Here is a 16,310-nt window from a genome sequence, read left to right as displayed (position 1 = left end):
TTGGTCGTAACAGCACCATAGTTGGAAGCAGTACTGCCCAGAATGCACCTGGCCAGGCTCCGGGCCATAAAAAGGCAGCCATTCAGGACTAGCTTGGACAGGAGCCGGGTGATGAGAGACAGGCACCCTGTGCTCTGCCGAGGAAGGAGGCCTCTGCGTGGCCTCCCCCTGGAGCCGAGCTGCCAGGCAGGGAGGCCAGGACGGCTCACCGGGGAGGGGGAGGCGCCGGGGAGGGAAGACTAAGCTAGTGTTTGAGGCCGAGGGGCTGAAAGGAGGCTGTGTGTGCCCAAGCCAGCCGCCTGGCAGGCGGGCATGTGAGTCACTGGTGGCTTAGGGGGAGGGGGCAGCCCAGCTGTCCAGGACGAGGGGGCACAATGCCCACCCGCGTGTGAATGTGTGTCAGTGTGAGTGTGAACGTGTGTGCTGGGGGGGGTGGCGCTGGAGCTTTGCAAATCTGTCAGGGCTGCCCAAGGCTCCCTGAGGTGGGCACACCCAGTCATCCTCTGAATATGGCCGAGGCAGGACTGCCAGGGTCTCCTCCAGGCAGCCAATGCTGGCAGCTCATTCCCTGGGCTATTTAACGATAGGCATCAGTGCTTCCCCGCCCCTGTGCTGCCAGGAACACAGAAAGGCCTGTCCCTGTTCTTGTGTGATAGGACAGGTAGAGGATGGACAGACAGACATGATGCTGGCCCAGGGAGGGAGCACCTACTCCAAGGGAGAGGACATTCGAAGTAGGTTTTGAAAGACGAGCAGGAGGAGTTCACTCAATTCAGAAGGAAGGAGTGCATTTGAGCAGAAGGAAGCTGGGATCTTGGTGGATGGGAGAAGAAAGCCAACGTGGCTAGAATAAAGGTTGGGGGTAGATGTCAAGGGCCTGTGGGCAGTGCCCAGAGGCTCCTGGAGGCAGGGGTGGGCACAGATTGAGGACCTGGGGGCGGATCAAAACAGGCCGTTGGATGCAGTAGGGACCTGCCTGGTCCTGAGCCCATTCCCAAGTTGGAGGAGCCTCCCTCACCCAGCTCATCTGTTACCAGTGAAACCCTGCCTGGCAGGCCCTTGGGAATGTGGGAAAGGCTGTAGGCACATGTGTATTTATGTGTGTGAAAGTGTGTCTCTCTGGGTGTGTGTCTGTGTGTGATGAGTATTTGTGTGTGTGTCTGTGGATGTGTCTAGGTGTGTGTGTGCATCTCTCTGGAAATGTGTGTGTTTATGTGTGTGTGTACACTTCTTACTGGGTGTGCCTGTATCTCATATGTGCATGAGTGTGTTTGAATATGAGTGTATATATGTGTCTCTCTTTGAACATGCATGCTTCTGTGTGAATGTGTCTGCATGTGTTTGACCTATGTGTGTATGAGTGTTGTTTGTATCTCTGAATGTATCTCTGTGTGCGCATGTCTGTCCCTGGGTGTGTGTGAATATGTGGATCTGTGTCACTTGCACACCTATGGCTCTGTGTGTGTCTGCTGCGAGTGTGCATTTGTCTCTGTGTGTGTCTATGAGAGTGTGGCCCCCACGCCCTGCCGACAGGAGCCTGGGGTGCAGCCCAGCTGGCCTGCGTCCAGGGCAGCACTTAGGGAGAGCTCCTTCTATTCCTGCTTACCCTCTCCATCCTCTTCCAAGTCCCCCCCCCATGCCCCCCACTCTGGTTGCTGGGCCTTTTTGAACCCTGGCTTCTCTTTTCAGCTGCCCAGCTCCAGCCCCACCTGACTGGTTCCCACACCTACAAAGCCATAGGTGGCCTTGGCTGTCTCCACACCAGCCAGTGGGGACCCAGGTATGGGAAGAGGGCCAGAGAGCAGCCAGCCTCCAAAAAAGCTCTGTTCACCTTCTATTAGCCAGCATGGGGCTCCTTCCATCCCAGAGAGAAGGACTTGTCAGGAAAACATGTGAAGACATTTGCCACACAGCTACCACCAACCTTTCTTCTTCCTTTTAGGGCTCCCAGTCCTCGGGGGTCCATTTTGGAGGATGATTTAAGAGTCCAAAGGGCTTGATATAAGCTGGAGGACTGAACGTATCTCTTCTGCTTTCTTGATAATACCGTGTTTCCCAAAAATAAGACCTAGCCAGACAATCAGCTCTAATGTGTCTTTTGGAGCAAAAATTAATACAGTAGTACCTCAGTTTTCGAACGTCTCCGTTGACGAGCATTTCGGTTTACAAACACTGTAAACCCAGAAGTAAATGCTTCGGTTTTTGAACATGCCTTGGAAATCGAACATGTCACGTGGCTTCCACTTAGTGCAAGATCCTGAGGCCTAGCTGTCAGCTGTTTTCGAACGTTTCAGAACTCGAACAGTCTTCCGGAACAGATTACATTAGAAAACTGAGGTACCACTGTACAAAACCTGGTATTTATTATAATATTATATTATATTATATTATATTATATTATATTATATTATATTATATTAATTATATTATACCCGGTCTTATATTATGGTAAAATAAGACCAAGTCTTATATTAATTTTTGCTCCAAAAGATGCATTAGAGCTGATTGTCCGGCTAGGTCTTATTTTCGGGGAAGCACGGTAGCAGCTCCCTCTGAGGAATCTGCCCCTTCCATGTAGTTCCTGTAGGGCCCTGCCCCAACCACAGCAGAGGACACTTGACCCAAGCCTGGCCAATCACACTACCCTAACATCCCTAGACATGACATTGGCCCAAGTTTGGGCACATGACTAAAGCAAAACCAAAGAGAGTCCTTCCCTGGAATTTTATATACGGAGGTTGGGAGGGAAAACACCTCTTTCCTCCGTGGTCCTCAATATCAAGTGATAAATGCCTAAGGCCATGTGCAAGCCTGCCTTTCTCCTACTCCTCATGGCAGAAGCCTGTGCGTATAGGAGGGAGCCAAGAGATAGGTGAGCTGTACAGGGGGTGGGTTATGGGGAGAGAACAAGAGAGCAAGAGACAGGGTTCCCCATCATACAAACAAATACGTTCCTTTCTCTTGAGCTACTTTGAGTTGAGTTTCTGTCACTGGTGCCCAAAGGAGCCCTGGACAATCCCGACCTCAGCCACAGCCTGGGTTTCTAGGGTACATAGGGACACTCTGACCTGGCCCTTAACACTCCTCACTCTTCCTCCCTGGCCCTCTCAGATCCCACACAGAGGCTGGGGCCACCCTTCCCCACTCTTTTCAATCTCCTAAACCCTCCTCTGCTTCCTCAACGGCTACCTGCTTCACTAGGAATAGTGACTTCCTCACCCCTCCCCGGTCTGCCTCCAATTTCCTCCATAGCTCCCTCCTCATTCTGCCTTCCTTATTCCCAGGCTCACAGGAGAAAGTGTCCCTCTGCTGGCCCTTACCCACGGCTGATCAAGAGAGCTGGAGTTGGAGTGTTCAACGCCAGTGGTTCCCAAACTTGCCTGTACATCAGAATCATCTGGGAAACTGGAAAACTAAAATTTCCCAGGTTCCATCAGATTCTCTGCAGGCAGGCCCCAGAATTAAGGTTTTCAAACATCTTACTGGTTATAGCAATGTCATCTTGGTTGTTAGGTCAGTCTTGGTTCAATCAGGATTTTGCCATAGACGGCAACTCAGGGTCCTTAGTAACAGGACGCTGTCATTTGTATTGATCCTATAGGGAGCCTGCAAGGAGCATCTTTTAATTTCCTCCCATCTTCTCTCAACCCCTTGTGATCTGGGCTTCTCTTTGACGCAATCTTTCCTTGGGCGAGGGCACTTCCCAGACTCCAAACAAGACCACTCATGCTTTGAAAACTCTGTGCTCCCTGCTGCCTGAATTCCCCCACCCTCCCGCCTTCTCCTCTCCTCTCTGCTAGCTCCTTCCTGGTCTCTTTCTTTTCCTACTATGTGCGCTGCCCCCCTTGACGGGGCAGGCCCTGCAGTGGACATGGGGGGCCTCCAAGGACCAGAGATAGGTGAAGTAGTAGGCTTCCCCCCACACCGCCTCCTCAGACGGCCTATTACAATGGAATCCGTGCTACCCAACTTAAAGTGCCTGTCACCAAGCACGAAAGAGACCACTGCCCAGGGACCTCGGGGAGACCCACCCTCTGTCCTTTGCAGGAAAGAGTCTCTCTGGATGAATTCAAGGGCACAACCAACTACTGGCTAATCTTCCAATCAGATCATTGTATGGGAAGATCCAGGACCAATTAGAGAAAGTTCTGGAGCCAGGACACTGGTCTGCTGGGTTGTTGGGTTCATGCAGACACAGACAGAGGTCCTGTGTAGTATTTTTTTGCCAGGCGCACATCCTCAACGCTCTTTTCACTAAAGAACAATGACTTCTGACACTTCAGTGCTAATTAACGGACCCTCTGGTGCAAGTGTAGCCAGTCAGGCTTGAAGCACTGGCCGTGGCTGCCCCTGGAGTATAGACTTCTGCTTAAAGTCTTTAAACACTAATATGAATGCACACACCTCACACAGCAGCAATAAGTGACTGCAGCCAGGGCAGCTTCCACCCTACAACCACTGCCCAGCCACTGAGCACCAGCCTCTGTCAATGGCAGCCTCTCTCCAAGATGCCCAGGTCTCACACCTAGCTTTCTGGTTCTCTCAGACCCAAGTCAGCCCCCTGTTGTCCAGGTAGGGGCTGACTCAGGGCAACCTCTGGCCCATCAGCTATCTCCCCACACCCAAGGGTAAGGCAGGTGCTTGGCCCCAGGGGAGCCCGCACTGTGCTTGCCTCACACCAGCAGGGTCTGGATTCCAACTGACTCTGAAGGGTGGGTGGGGGGTTGATATAAAAGAAAGTGAGAATAAGAGTGGGGAAAGGGAAATGGGAGAGGAAGAGGGGAGCAGGGATAAGGAGGAGGAAGGGAGAGGGAAAGGGAAATGGGAAAAGGAAGTAAGGTGCAAAATGTGTGGGGAAGGGGAGAGTGAGGAGAAGAGAGAGGAGGATTTCTTGGGGTTCTCCTACATCAGGCCTCACTGAGTTTCTTCTTCCAGGGTAGAACCTCCACCTGATGGGAGAAAAGGACCAGGTGACAGGAACACCTAACCCACCTACCACTGCTTGGGACTCCTGCCACTAGCTCAACTCGCTCCTCCAACCTCCCTCCAGAGCTGCTGACAGACCACCCCCACCCCAACCCCCACATCCCCGGGTCTCCTGGTTTTGCAGCTTCCATCTGCCTTCAGCCAGGACTGTGGGCTGGTGGTTTCCATCTGCAGACTGACCTCTCCCCCTCAGGACCCTTGCTCAACCACCCCATTTGTGGCTTGAGATAATTGGCGAGAATCTGTTAGGGCAGAGCCTTAGGGAGGGGCCAGGACAGGTGGAGTGGGCCAACCTAGTGCTGACCGATAGGGACAGGCCCAACAGCCTGTCAGACTGACAGTGAAAGCTGATCAGGGCCTGGCCTGGTTCCCACATCCCTGCCCCCATCCCCACCCCACAGTCAGGGGCTGAGTATTTAATTGTCATGAATTTCCCCAGCCTGAGTTCCACCTAAGCACAGATGAAATGAATCCATGATGACAAACCGTTCCTCTCAATGGACCAGATTCCACTGGCAAACATTCAGTTGGCCTTGGGCGACTCCCCCAGGTGGCCAGTGGGGTTTCAGGTGGCCCTCAGCAGCAGGCAGCCTGGCTAAAGAAGGCTTTGAGCTGCAGGTCAGACCTTCTTCCTGCCCTGGTATTTGGAAGGGCTATTACTATAGGTGTGGGTCCCCAGGGTTCTCTGGAATTCTTCCTGGAAGGCCCTTCACATTCCCTGATTATATCTTGCAACATCCAGGAAAATTCTATTGCACCTTGGATTTTTCCTCTCCCTCCAAAGCCTTAATGTCATGGCTGACAGGGCTTCTCACTCGGTCTCAGGCGCCGGGGGCCCATTTTGGCAAGAGCAGCCCCCTCAGGCTTCCACTACCTACCTCTGACTGTCCTTGGAGGCCTTCTGGCCTCCCTGTGTGCCCCTTGGCAGGAGAGTAGCTCCCTGTCACTGCTGCCCCTGAAAGAAGGGCAGAGAGCCTGCCTCCAAAGCCAGGCAGATCTCCTGAGTTTGCTTACTAACTAGGGGACCAGGCCCATTGGGCTTTCCCCTCCTGGCACCTCTATTTCCTCCTTTGTAAAGTGGGAATAATAATAATAGTACATGCCTCTGAGATTGTTTCAGTCATGCACCGGCCTAGAATTGTGCTTGGCATATTGTAACTGCTTGATGAATGTTAGCTGGATTGTGAAATGCTTCCGTTTCAATTCTATGGGCATTTTTTAAGGTCCTACGTAAGCTCAGTGATGGGACCTCAGCATGGAACAGGATTAGAACAGCAAACATCTGGCTGAAAGCAGGACAGTGGATTTTCAATCTGTTAGAGGATCTGGAAGTCACCTAGATGGGAACACACATCACCCCAGACCCTGCTGGGCCAAGAATACCCCTCCAAGTCTATGTCTAGTGCAACCCACCCCCTAGAAGGAGCTGTGTCTCGCACACACACAAACAGATTAATAAAGGCTTAGGGACAAAAAGGATTTTGAGTGAAATATTTGTTGATGGATGAGGAGGTTGGGCAGCGCAGACAGGCCTTCTCTTGGTGGTGGTGGGGGAGCTCTCCCAGGAGGGAGAGACCCCAGAGGTGGAGAGGGCTGCTGCCTGGGGGAACAGAGAAGGGTCCTGAACATCTGTCTGCCTCTACCTCCCCCACCAAGGAAAAGTACGAATGGGGCCAGAGGGAAATGGCTCCCCTGGGGAGACTTGAGGTGGGTAGTGTCTCGGTTCCCCCGTGTCCAGATGGGCTGGCGACTCCAGGCTCTGCGAGGGAACCGTGTACCCGGGGGCGACGTCTCGACTCGGACACCCACGCTCGGGCCAGGTGACCGTGGGCGGTTCCGCGTGATCCGAAGTCTCGGGTTCCGCTTCTGAGAAATGGGTGATTCCCACCTGGCCGCAGCGTGGAGGGCTTGGCGCGCAGCAGGAACATAGGGCCAGGGGCGCCGAAGGGGTTAACGCACCTGGGACGACGCCTCCCCTCCCGGCCCCTCCTCCAGCTGCCTGGAGGAGAAAAGTCACAGCGGGGGCGCGGCCCGGCCTCCGCCCCCGCCCGCCCCGTCCGGGTCCCCGCCCGCCGTCCCTGAGCTGCGCGCCTAGAGTTGCGACCCGCGCGCCCCGCTCCGCCGCCGCCGCCCCGGCCCGGGCCGCCATGTCTCTGGGGTGAGTGGGGGCTGTCGGGCTGGGGGTCCTGGGATGGGCGCGGAGACCCTGGGCTTCCCCGGGGCCAACAGGGGGACGCTGGGCGGCTCCCGGGCATGGGAGATGCCGCGCTGGATGTCCGAGGCTGGCCGCAGTTTCCTGGGACAGACCGGCTCGCGCGGTGGCGGCCAGAGATGCCCGGCCGCGCGCGGCGCCTGGACCGGCCGGTGGGCGGCCAGGGACCGCGGTTTCGGTGCGTTCAGCCCTCCCCGGCGGCACCGAGGCCCCCAGATCCCACTCCGGGACGTCGGGAGTTGGGGACTCAAGATCTCGCCGGCAGCTCGGTTTCTGCCCCCGTTCCGAGGGCCTCCTGCATCCTGGGCAACCCCAGCCCTCTACCCTCGAGTGGCTCTCCTTCCTCCCCAGAACTCGGGCCTCTGGCCCGCGCGCGGTCCCCTCTCCTACCCTCCCTGTCGGGACTTCTACCTACCAATAGAGTGGAGCGGTGCAGGTGGAACGAGCCTGGGGTGGAGGGGTCTCTCCGCATCCCCTTCCCCAGAGGGGCCCCTGCTGGACTTCCTCCAGTCAGGCCTCCCGCACTAGGGTGTGTGTGGGGGGCCGAGTGCGGGGGTTCCCTGAAACCCCCAGGCAAAAGAACCAGAGCGTTCTGCTTCCCCATCCCCTCCCAGGTTCCGTCTTAGGTCACACACCCACACCCCAGTACCTGAGATGACCCAATCTTCCTCCTACCCCATACACAAAATACTCCAGACCCCATGGGGAAATGTAGTTCCAATCGGGCTCAGACTTCACTCTCACTGAACCTTCAACCAGCTAGTCCTGGGGCCGCCTCCAGTCTTCTCAGCAGTGGCCCTGCCTTGCCTAGTGCAGTCTGTCTCTTCCCATCGCCCTTGGAGGTCAGGGCCATCTCCCAAGTGGCCCAGCCCAATAAGGCCGCACTTTTCTGGCCTGCCCTTCATGTCAGCCTGCAACCCATATGTCTGCACGGGAGAGGCCAGGGAAGGTGGCCTGGCCACCCCCAGAGTGTGAGCTGAAGAGAGAGGGTCCTGGGGTCCAGGAGCTCAGGTCCCTGGCCCTGCCAGCACTCCTGGCAAAAAGCTTTAATTTCTGCTTCTGAAATGGGTATGATAGGGGTTACCAAGCAAGGAGTGTCCCTGGAGGTTGTGGGTCCAAATGTGTCCCCTCCCAGGGCAGTAGAGCATCTCTCCGAATGGGAAGTTAAGGGGGGGCGGTAAACTGGGGGATTAGGGGACAGTGGTCGTGCTAGGAGATGCCCTGGAGTAGCTAGCTGTTCTTTTTTGTTGGGTCAGATGGATGGGATGGAGGGGAGGGCAGGCTTTTTCAGGTCTCAAGTTAGAGCTTGCTCCCAATGTCCCCCACATACTGTGTTTCCCCGAAAATAAGACCGGGTCTTATATTAATTTTTGCTCCAAAAGACGCATTAGGGCTTATGTTCGGGGGATGTCATCCTGAAAAATCATACTAGGGTTTATTTTCCGGTTAGGTGTTATTTTCTGGGAAACCCCGTATTTATTGAGGTCCCAGGCTGCAGAGCAGGTACCGTCTCTGCCCCTTCTTCCAGTGATTCACCCCAGTTTGGGTCACCATGGGTCACCATGTTTGCACAAGGAAATGAAAACAAACGGCGTGCCTTGCCATGGGCAGGAAACAGGGCAGAGGACTCCACCTGAGGTTGTCCGTGTAGAATCACAGCATCCTGACTGCACACTGTGTTGCCAGGCACTTTAGATCGCACTCCAATCCCATGCCGTCGTCCTCATTTCTGGAAGAAGAAATCATGTTTAGGAGAGGTTAAGGGAGACCCAGTCATAGTCATTTAGCTTGTAAGTGGCAGGGCCAGGATGTGAAGCCCAGCAGCCTGACCCCACAGTGCTGTACTTAAGCTCTATGCTGTGTGGGTGGCTCCCTGGTCCTGGAGGAGGGGGGTCAGGGTAGGAGAGGAAGCAGGAGACTCCTCTGACCACTTGGGGCCCTGGGACTTGAGTCTGTGCCCAGGACCCACTGGCCCATCTGGGACTGCAGATCCACACCAGGGCTCCTGGGAGAGTCACAAGGGACTCATCTTCTCACTGCTCTGAACGATTCTCCCCTCGCCCCCCCCAGGAAGAGAATCATCTACAAGAGTGTGTGCCTGTCCCTGGCCCTGCTAGTGGCCATAGCAGTATTCCAGCGCGGTCTGACCCCCAGCCAGTTTTTACAAGAGCCCCTGCCACCCACCCTAGGGCCACAGAAGGCCCAAAAACCGAGTGGACACCTGGTGAACCTCAATGACTTCTGGAAGAACTCGAAGGATTTGGTCACCCCCACGCACATGGCCTCACAGGGGCCTCAGGCCTGGGACGTGACCACCACTAACTGCTCAGCCAATATCAACTTGACCCACCAGTCCTGGTTCCAGGGCCTGGAGCCGCATTTCCAGCAGTTTATGCTCTATCGCCACTGCCGATACTTCCCCATGCTGCTGAACCACCCGGAGAAGTGCAACGGTGACGTCTACCTGCTGATGGTCGTCAAGTCAGTCATCACGCAGCATGACCGCCGCGAAGCCATCCGCCAGACCTGGGGCCTGGAGCAGGAGTTGGTGGGCAGGGGCCGCGGCGCCGTGCGTACCCTCTTCCTACTGGGCACGGCCTCCAAGCAGGAGGAGCGGGCTCACTACCAGCAGCTGCTGGCCTACGAGGACCGCCTCTACGGCGACATCCTGCAGTGGGACTTCCTTGACAGCTTCTTCAACCTGACCCTCAAGGAGATCCATTTCCTCAAGTGGCTTGACATCTACTGCCCCAACGTCCGCTTCGTCTTCAAGGGCGACGACGATGTCTTCGTCAACCCCACCAACTTGCTGGAGTTTCTGGCCGACCGGCAGCCACAGGAAAACCTATTTGTGGGTGACGTCCTGCAGCACGCTCGGCCCATCCGCAAGAAGGATAACAAGTACTACATCCCCGGGGCTCTGTACAGCAAGGCCAGCTACCCACCCTACGCCGGCGGCGGTGGCTTCCTGATGGCCGGTGGCCTGGCCCGGCGCCTGCACCATGCCTGCGACACTGTGGAGCTTTACCCCATCGATGATGTCTTCCTGGGCATGTGCCTGGAGGTGCTGGGCGTGCATCCCATGGCCCACGAGGGCTTCAAGACTTTTGGCATCTCCCGAAACCGCAACAGCCGCATGAACAAGGAGCCGTGCTTTTTCCGCTCCATGCTGGTTGTGCACAAGCTGCTGCCCGCTGAGCTGCTGGCCATGTGGGGGCTGGTGCATGGCAACCTCACCTGCTCCCGCAAGCTCCAGGTGCTCTGACCCCAGCCAGGCCACCAGCATAGTTACAGCCTATGCTCTTGAGCCCCAGAAGTCATGGGGCTGGAGCTGCAATGTCAGGGCATAGCCTTTGGTCCCCAGCAGGGAAGTGGAGTGTTTGGGCCTCATGTGCCCATGGGTGTGGTGGGGTGCAGGTAGCCAGAGGGGGGCCACCCTGTGTGGACACTCTCCAAAGAGTGGAACTAAGGCCCAGAAACATTTGAAACTGTCCAGACTGGAGGTCATCTGGGGAGCGAAGCTGCTGGCAGCCCCCCTAACCTGGGTTCTTTGCCTGGCTCCCTCTGACCTGGTGGGAGGCCCTGGTGGCCTCTGAAGGAACCCTGTGCTCAGGTACCTGGGCTAGGCCTGGCCCTAGATGGCTCTGTGGCGGCCCTTTTTCTTCATAGAAGATTCTCCTCCCATGAAATGCCTCAGTTTCCCCATGGGCCCAAGCGACCCGTTCAGGAGAAGCTCAACCCTGTGCAGGCTCACAGCCCCGCCTTCCTGCCCCCCACTGTCCATGCCCCTGGGTCTCCTGGAGACAGAGCGTCAGAAGACCCTCAGCACCACCCTCCCATGCACTTCCCTCCCCCCGCCCCAGACCTACCTGGAGTTGGCTGCTCAGCCTCTGCTCCCAGGTAGCTTCAGTCCAGGCGACGTCCTGTGATGCTCCATCTTGTGTCTGTCTGGAAGCACGACCAGCCGCTCTGACTACCTCAGTGACCCTCAGAACCTCTGGATGGGCTGCAGCCCCACCCCCACCCCCTGACACAGGGCCAAAGAGCAGTGCTCAGCCCCACAGTCACGGTGCTGCCCACCCAGCCTGAGCCGAGGGCCCTCCTGCAGCCCCACTGAGGCCTGGCTCCCTGGCCGGAAACCAGCCATTTTAGCCCTGGAAGTGGACATACCTCTATTACTGTGAAGTTTTATTTATAAAAGATTTGGAGGAAGAAGGTGCCAGGCCTCAGAAGATGGTGGGTTCTTCCCGTCCCTTCCTTCATTCCAGCAAGACACCACCTCCCTCGCCACTCTTACCCACCCCCAGGGCACCCTCATGCCTGTCACAGCCCCCCTCCGGAACCTGGCCTGCTTCTCCAGGACCTGGGCAAACCATCATTTGCCCCAGGGAAGGGATGGAATGTCCCTCATGGGCCACCATGCCCAGTTTCAGGAGTCCTTGGGGGTGGGTGCAGGATGCCACCTCATATCTCGAGGTGGAGTCACCTGGGAAAAGAGTGAGGAATTGACTCTATTTTCTCAATAAAAAGGGACTGGTTTTTTCCTGGTGTGAAACTTCCTGTTGCCATTTCCATCAGAGGGCCTGTCTAGGGCCAAGGTTCCCAGAGATTTCTGAAGACAGCTTGTTCCTTGTGCTTGGCTGGTGGGTACACAAGGACCCCTTGGAGGGCCTTAGAGAGAGGTGAGTGCCAGGATTAAAGCAGAGGCCACAAGGGCCACAGTCAAGAAAGATGTTCCCTGGACTGGGGGGGCAGCGGATAGGGGGTGTTGAGAGCTGTAAACAGTGCATTCCCACGGAGGGCAGGGCCGGAGTTGACCCCGAGGCCGATGTTACAGGGAATGGGGTCGGGTGGGGGCATGCAGGGGTGGGTGGGCTCTCTGATGTCCCTTCAGTCGACCTGGAAGCATTAATAAGGTTGGCAAAAATCATTGAAACTGGCTCTGGGGCCGCCTGGTGTTGGGGGAACTGCATTGTGCAGGGAACCTTGGCCTTAGCTGCTTACCTCCAGGCAGGATGGGCAACCATCCCAAGGAGACAGGGCCTCATCAGCGAGCTAGCAGCTGCCTGCCTGTGCCCAGCTGGAGCATCATAAAGTGGGTCAGATGCCCCAAGGGAGTCACACGGGGCCTCTCCTCCAGAGGAGTGATAGAAATGGCTGGATCCTAATACAATGCAACACCTTAAAGAGTAGAAGGGGGTGCGAGACTAAATGGATGGCCAGTGTGGCCCCTGCTGCCTGGGTCCAAGCCTTTGAAGAAGGAAAAGGGGACATGGCTGCAGCTCTTTCTTCCTCCTCAGCACAGACCCCAACACCTCCCCACTCACTCATCTGGCTCCATAACTTGCAGGGCCCAGTGCAAAATGAAAGTGCACGGCCCCTGGTTTTAAAAAGTTAAGAATTTCAAGATTGCCACAGCAGAGGGTTAAACCAAACACAGGGAGGTCCCTTCTGAGGCAGCACCTGGTGACTGCACAGGTCCAAGGGAGTTGCCCACCCTGCTTGTCCATCACTGACTCCCTGAAGCCAGGACTGCAGAAAGAAGAGGGGCATTGGGGCCTTGGTCTTCCCAGAGCTCAGGCCAGCTAGGGCAAGAGCAGTGGAGGGACACCCAGGAGACTGGGAGACGGAAGGGCCATTGACTAGGCCTAGGTGGGGGTCCAGATGAAGCCTTGTGTTCAGCTGCCCCCTGAAGGAAGAATTTGCAGGCAGAGAGAAGAGCTTACACAACGGACTGGAGGCGAGGGTGCAGTGCATCTGAAACAGAAAGGTGCTCCTCAGAGGCTGGGGCTGGAGCTGGGGTGTGAAAAGGAAAGGCAGCTGGGAGGCAGGCAGGCCTGTTCTCAGGTCTTCTGGGTTGCAGGAGGGTGTTGAGACTTGATCCTGAGAGCAGAGGGACAAGCTGCAAGGAGCAGGGGTGCTGAACATGCACCCCTTACTCGGGGTTCCTTCTGGCTGTCTCCTGCTGGTCCCATGGACCGGGAGCACAAAGCTCACAGTATGGGAATTTCCTCAGCCTCTGCCCTGTGGGCGGCCTTGCTCCTGACCCCATTTCAGACCTCAGGGGCCCAGGCCTGGGCTGGCAGGGAGGCTGGGAGAGCAGGTGGGACGCCAGCTTAGCACAACAGAAGGGAAGAAGGGCAGGAACCCACTAAGGGGGCCAGTGTGACAGGACCCCAGCACAGGTGGGGAGCAGGCTTCACCCCTGGGCCTGACAGTGCAGCTGCCTCTTGCAAGAGTGGGCATTTGCCTGTGTCGGAAGAGGAAGAGACAGTCCAGGCTGGGGACACGTGCAACAGCCCAGAAGTGCAAAAATGTATCAGGAGGAACAGTCGGCTGCCTGGTGTGGACGGTGTTGGAGATGGGAGGGGCTGGCCTGGAGGTGTCCTGGTGAGAAAGGTGCACCTTGCTAGGAGTTAGGGTGCTTTCTGCAGGCATTGAGACATCACAGCTTTCAAAGCAGGGAAGAAACAAGATCAGATGGGGACCCTAGAAACATGTCTTCATCCCCCATTGGCATGGGGGGGCCAGCCGGTCCCAGGCCCCAGGGACATCAGGCTGGGAACACGGACCATGGCACCAAAGCCTCACTACCACTGTTCTCCACTTCCTTTGTCCCCTCAGCAGGAAGGGGACTCCATGAAAAAAAGAGGCTAGCGACTGGAAGAATTGCCGGGCACTGCCCACCCTAACCCTAGCTCTAACCCAGGCTGTCCAGAGTACCCCAGCTGACTGTAGCCCTCAACCAACTTCTGTCCTCCAGGCCTGGCTCTGACCCTCCCACTCAGCTAGCCCTGGTTTCCTGTGGTGCGTTGGAGTGTGACCTGGCTGCCTTCAAAGACAGCCCTGGCATTTCCAAGGCTTATTGTTGATCACCTTGGGAAACAGACACAAAGGGCATTCTGGAAGTTTCCAGAACCTTCAGGTATTTACAGTCTTGATTCCGGGTAATAATGATAAGAATTGCCGTTTTATGGAGTACATTTGATATGCCTGGCACTATGGTAAGCCCTTAACATGTATAATCTGTATGACCATAACTCAGGATATAAATATGACTACATTTTAATCCCTCATGTACCCTTATTGGCAGAAAACAAAGGGGAGCAGAATATGACACCTTAAAATGTCTCTTTGCATAAGGATTATCTTGAGCTGGTTATTTTTGAGGAATAGTCAACATAGGAGAAGCTCTGAAAACCGAGTATTAGTTATCCTTTTGTAAGAGACACTTACATTTATAAAGGCAATCTCCATTTGTAAATTTTTCCCTAAATAACAAGAAACTGATCAATGGAGAAGGCAGCAACTTAAATGTAACCACCTTACCCAGTTTACTGTGCTTTTCCTGGTAACCTCCCATAATTAGCCTGCCCCAACTCAACATCTTTTTTTTTTGTCTTCAGCTGTTATTTAAGATGGTGGCTTGGGCCATTTGGGGGAATTTCTCAGCTGTCCTGGGTCTCTCCCATGTATATAGGAGGTACAGGTTATTAAACTTTTTTTCTCTCATTAGTCTTTTTATTATGGGGTGGGGGAAAAGGGTCTCAGTTAAGAACCTACAAGGGTAGAGAGAAAATTATTTTTCCTCCCTACAAAATCCTACCTCTCCCTCTTGAAGCCCATTCACTCCCAAATTTTTCGCAACCTGAAAGGGCTTCCTTAGTCCAAAAAGGATGTTCTCTGGAAGTCTGAGCCGGGTCTCTCCGTCCACACGGTGGCGCTGTGGTGCACGCACAGTCCTGTAACTTTTTAGGCGCCACGGTCCCGGCACAGGCTGCAGAGAACACACGCTTCACACACAAAAGTGGTCCTTCTCGTAATCACCCTCCCCAATTCAGCCATCCTTCCCCAAAGAGCAGCAGTAAGATAGAGGTGATGGACCTTGTGGCTGCCTGTCAGCTGTAAAGTCAGCTGAACCCAACCAGCTCACTCAGGCTGTCCTTGTGGGGCACAGTACCTGACGGTAAATTTTAGTCATTCCTCAACTTGAATGTGAGGAGCAGGTTGAGGGGTGATGGGTCTCAAGCTTTTTCCTCCCCAAGCCCTGTGCTCGGAATGCAAAAATGCTTCCCCTCCTCCCGGGCCGCCAGCTCAGCATTCCAAGGGGCCTCGGGAAGGGGTGGCTTTGTCAGGCCACAAAAGGTTCTGTTCTGCTCTTCCCCCAGGGCAACGGGTGCCCTCTCGGCCACATTTGCATAACTAAAAGAGACCCACTCAAAGAGCCCTACCCTTAGCAAAGAAATCCTGCTCCTCCACCTAAGCTGAGAGGGAAACTTCTAAAACCCCATTATACACGCCGGTCCAGTGAAGAAATGGAGGCTCCCAAAACAAGGGCCCCACAGTCATTCATTGCACAACTTGAACTCGGGTCTGTGCTCCTAACCCCTCACCCTATATCTCCCAAGAGTTTCACCTCCTCCCTTTTTCCTTAGTAATAACTTCCATATGGATTTGTGGAGTTTTTTTCTTATCAGAAAGCACTGAGAGCAGAAAAATGTTATGTCTGATGAGTGATAGGAAATTTACTATTTTTGTCCCGCAGAGCTTCCATTGACTTATCCCCCGTTGGAAAAACCAGTTTTGCCTCAGTTTGCAATTCAATTCCTTCACGCCATATAAACTTGTGCTTTTTGACATCTGTGAACGGGTAATAGCATCTGCTTGCCCTCATGTGAATAAAATAAATCCTTATCTCGTGCTCATTTTTATATCTCTTTCTGAAAAGCATCTTTTAGCAATTGCTTTTACAATAAAACAAACACAGACACATTAGGGAGTAGAACGCAAATTTTGCATATAATTCTAATACAAAACTTGCATCTTGGAATAATTACACCTCCCAGGTGAGCCTGGAGCTCAGTGCTTTCCGGAGGGACTCAGTCCCCTTGCTCATCTGAAAAGCCCCCAAGGAAGCTTTGAAAAAAGGCTTGCGTCCAGGTCCCAACCCGGGGCGGGTTAGACCCGAAATCCGGGTGGGCGCGAGCCACGGTGTTTTAAACAGCTGCCCAGTTGACTCCGGCGCTCGCCCCGGGGAAGAACTAAGGGCCCGGCTGGGGATTTACTGACCCTGCACTGCAGCAGGTGACTCATTAGGAATCTCCTTGCGCCT

At 54.9% G+C, this 16,310-nt stretch overlaps 1 protein-coding gene across 1 annotated transcript; it reads left to right on the top strand.

The window, feature by feature from the left end:
• The first annotated feature begins 6,938 nt into the window (after positions 1-6,938).
• B3GNT7 (UDP-GlcNAc:betaGal beta-1,3-N-acetylglucosaminyltransferase 7) lies at positions 6,939-11,740 on the top strand. Its single transcript, XM_033113068.1, has 2 exons — positions 6,939-7,144; positions 9,269-11,740. The coding sequence occupies exons 1-2, from the start codon at positions 7,134-7,136 to the stop codon at positions 10,461-10,463; spliced, it is 1,206 nt and encodes a 401-aa protein (XP_032968959.1). The 5' UTR covers positions 6,939-7,133; the 3' UTR covers positions 10,464-11,740.
• Positions 11,741-16,310: the final 4,570 nt, after the last annotated feature.

The sequence above is a fragment of the Rhinolophus ferrumequinum genome, chromosome 8, assembly GCF_004115265.2.
Source record: "Rhinolophus ferrumequinum isolate MPI-CBG mRhiFer1 chromosome 8, mRhiFer1_v1.p, whole genome shotgun sequence".
NCBI lineage: Eukaryota > Metazoa > Chordata > Mammalia > Chiroptera > Rhinolophidae > Rhinolophus > Rhinolophus ferrumequinum.
Note: the sequence above shows the minus strand (reverse complement) of the source record. Positions and strands in the feature narration are given on the sequence as shown.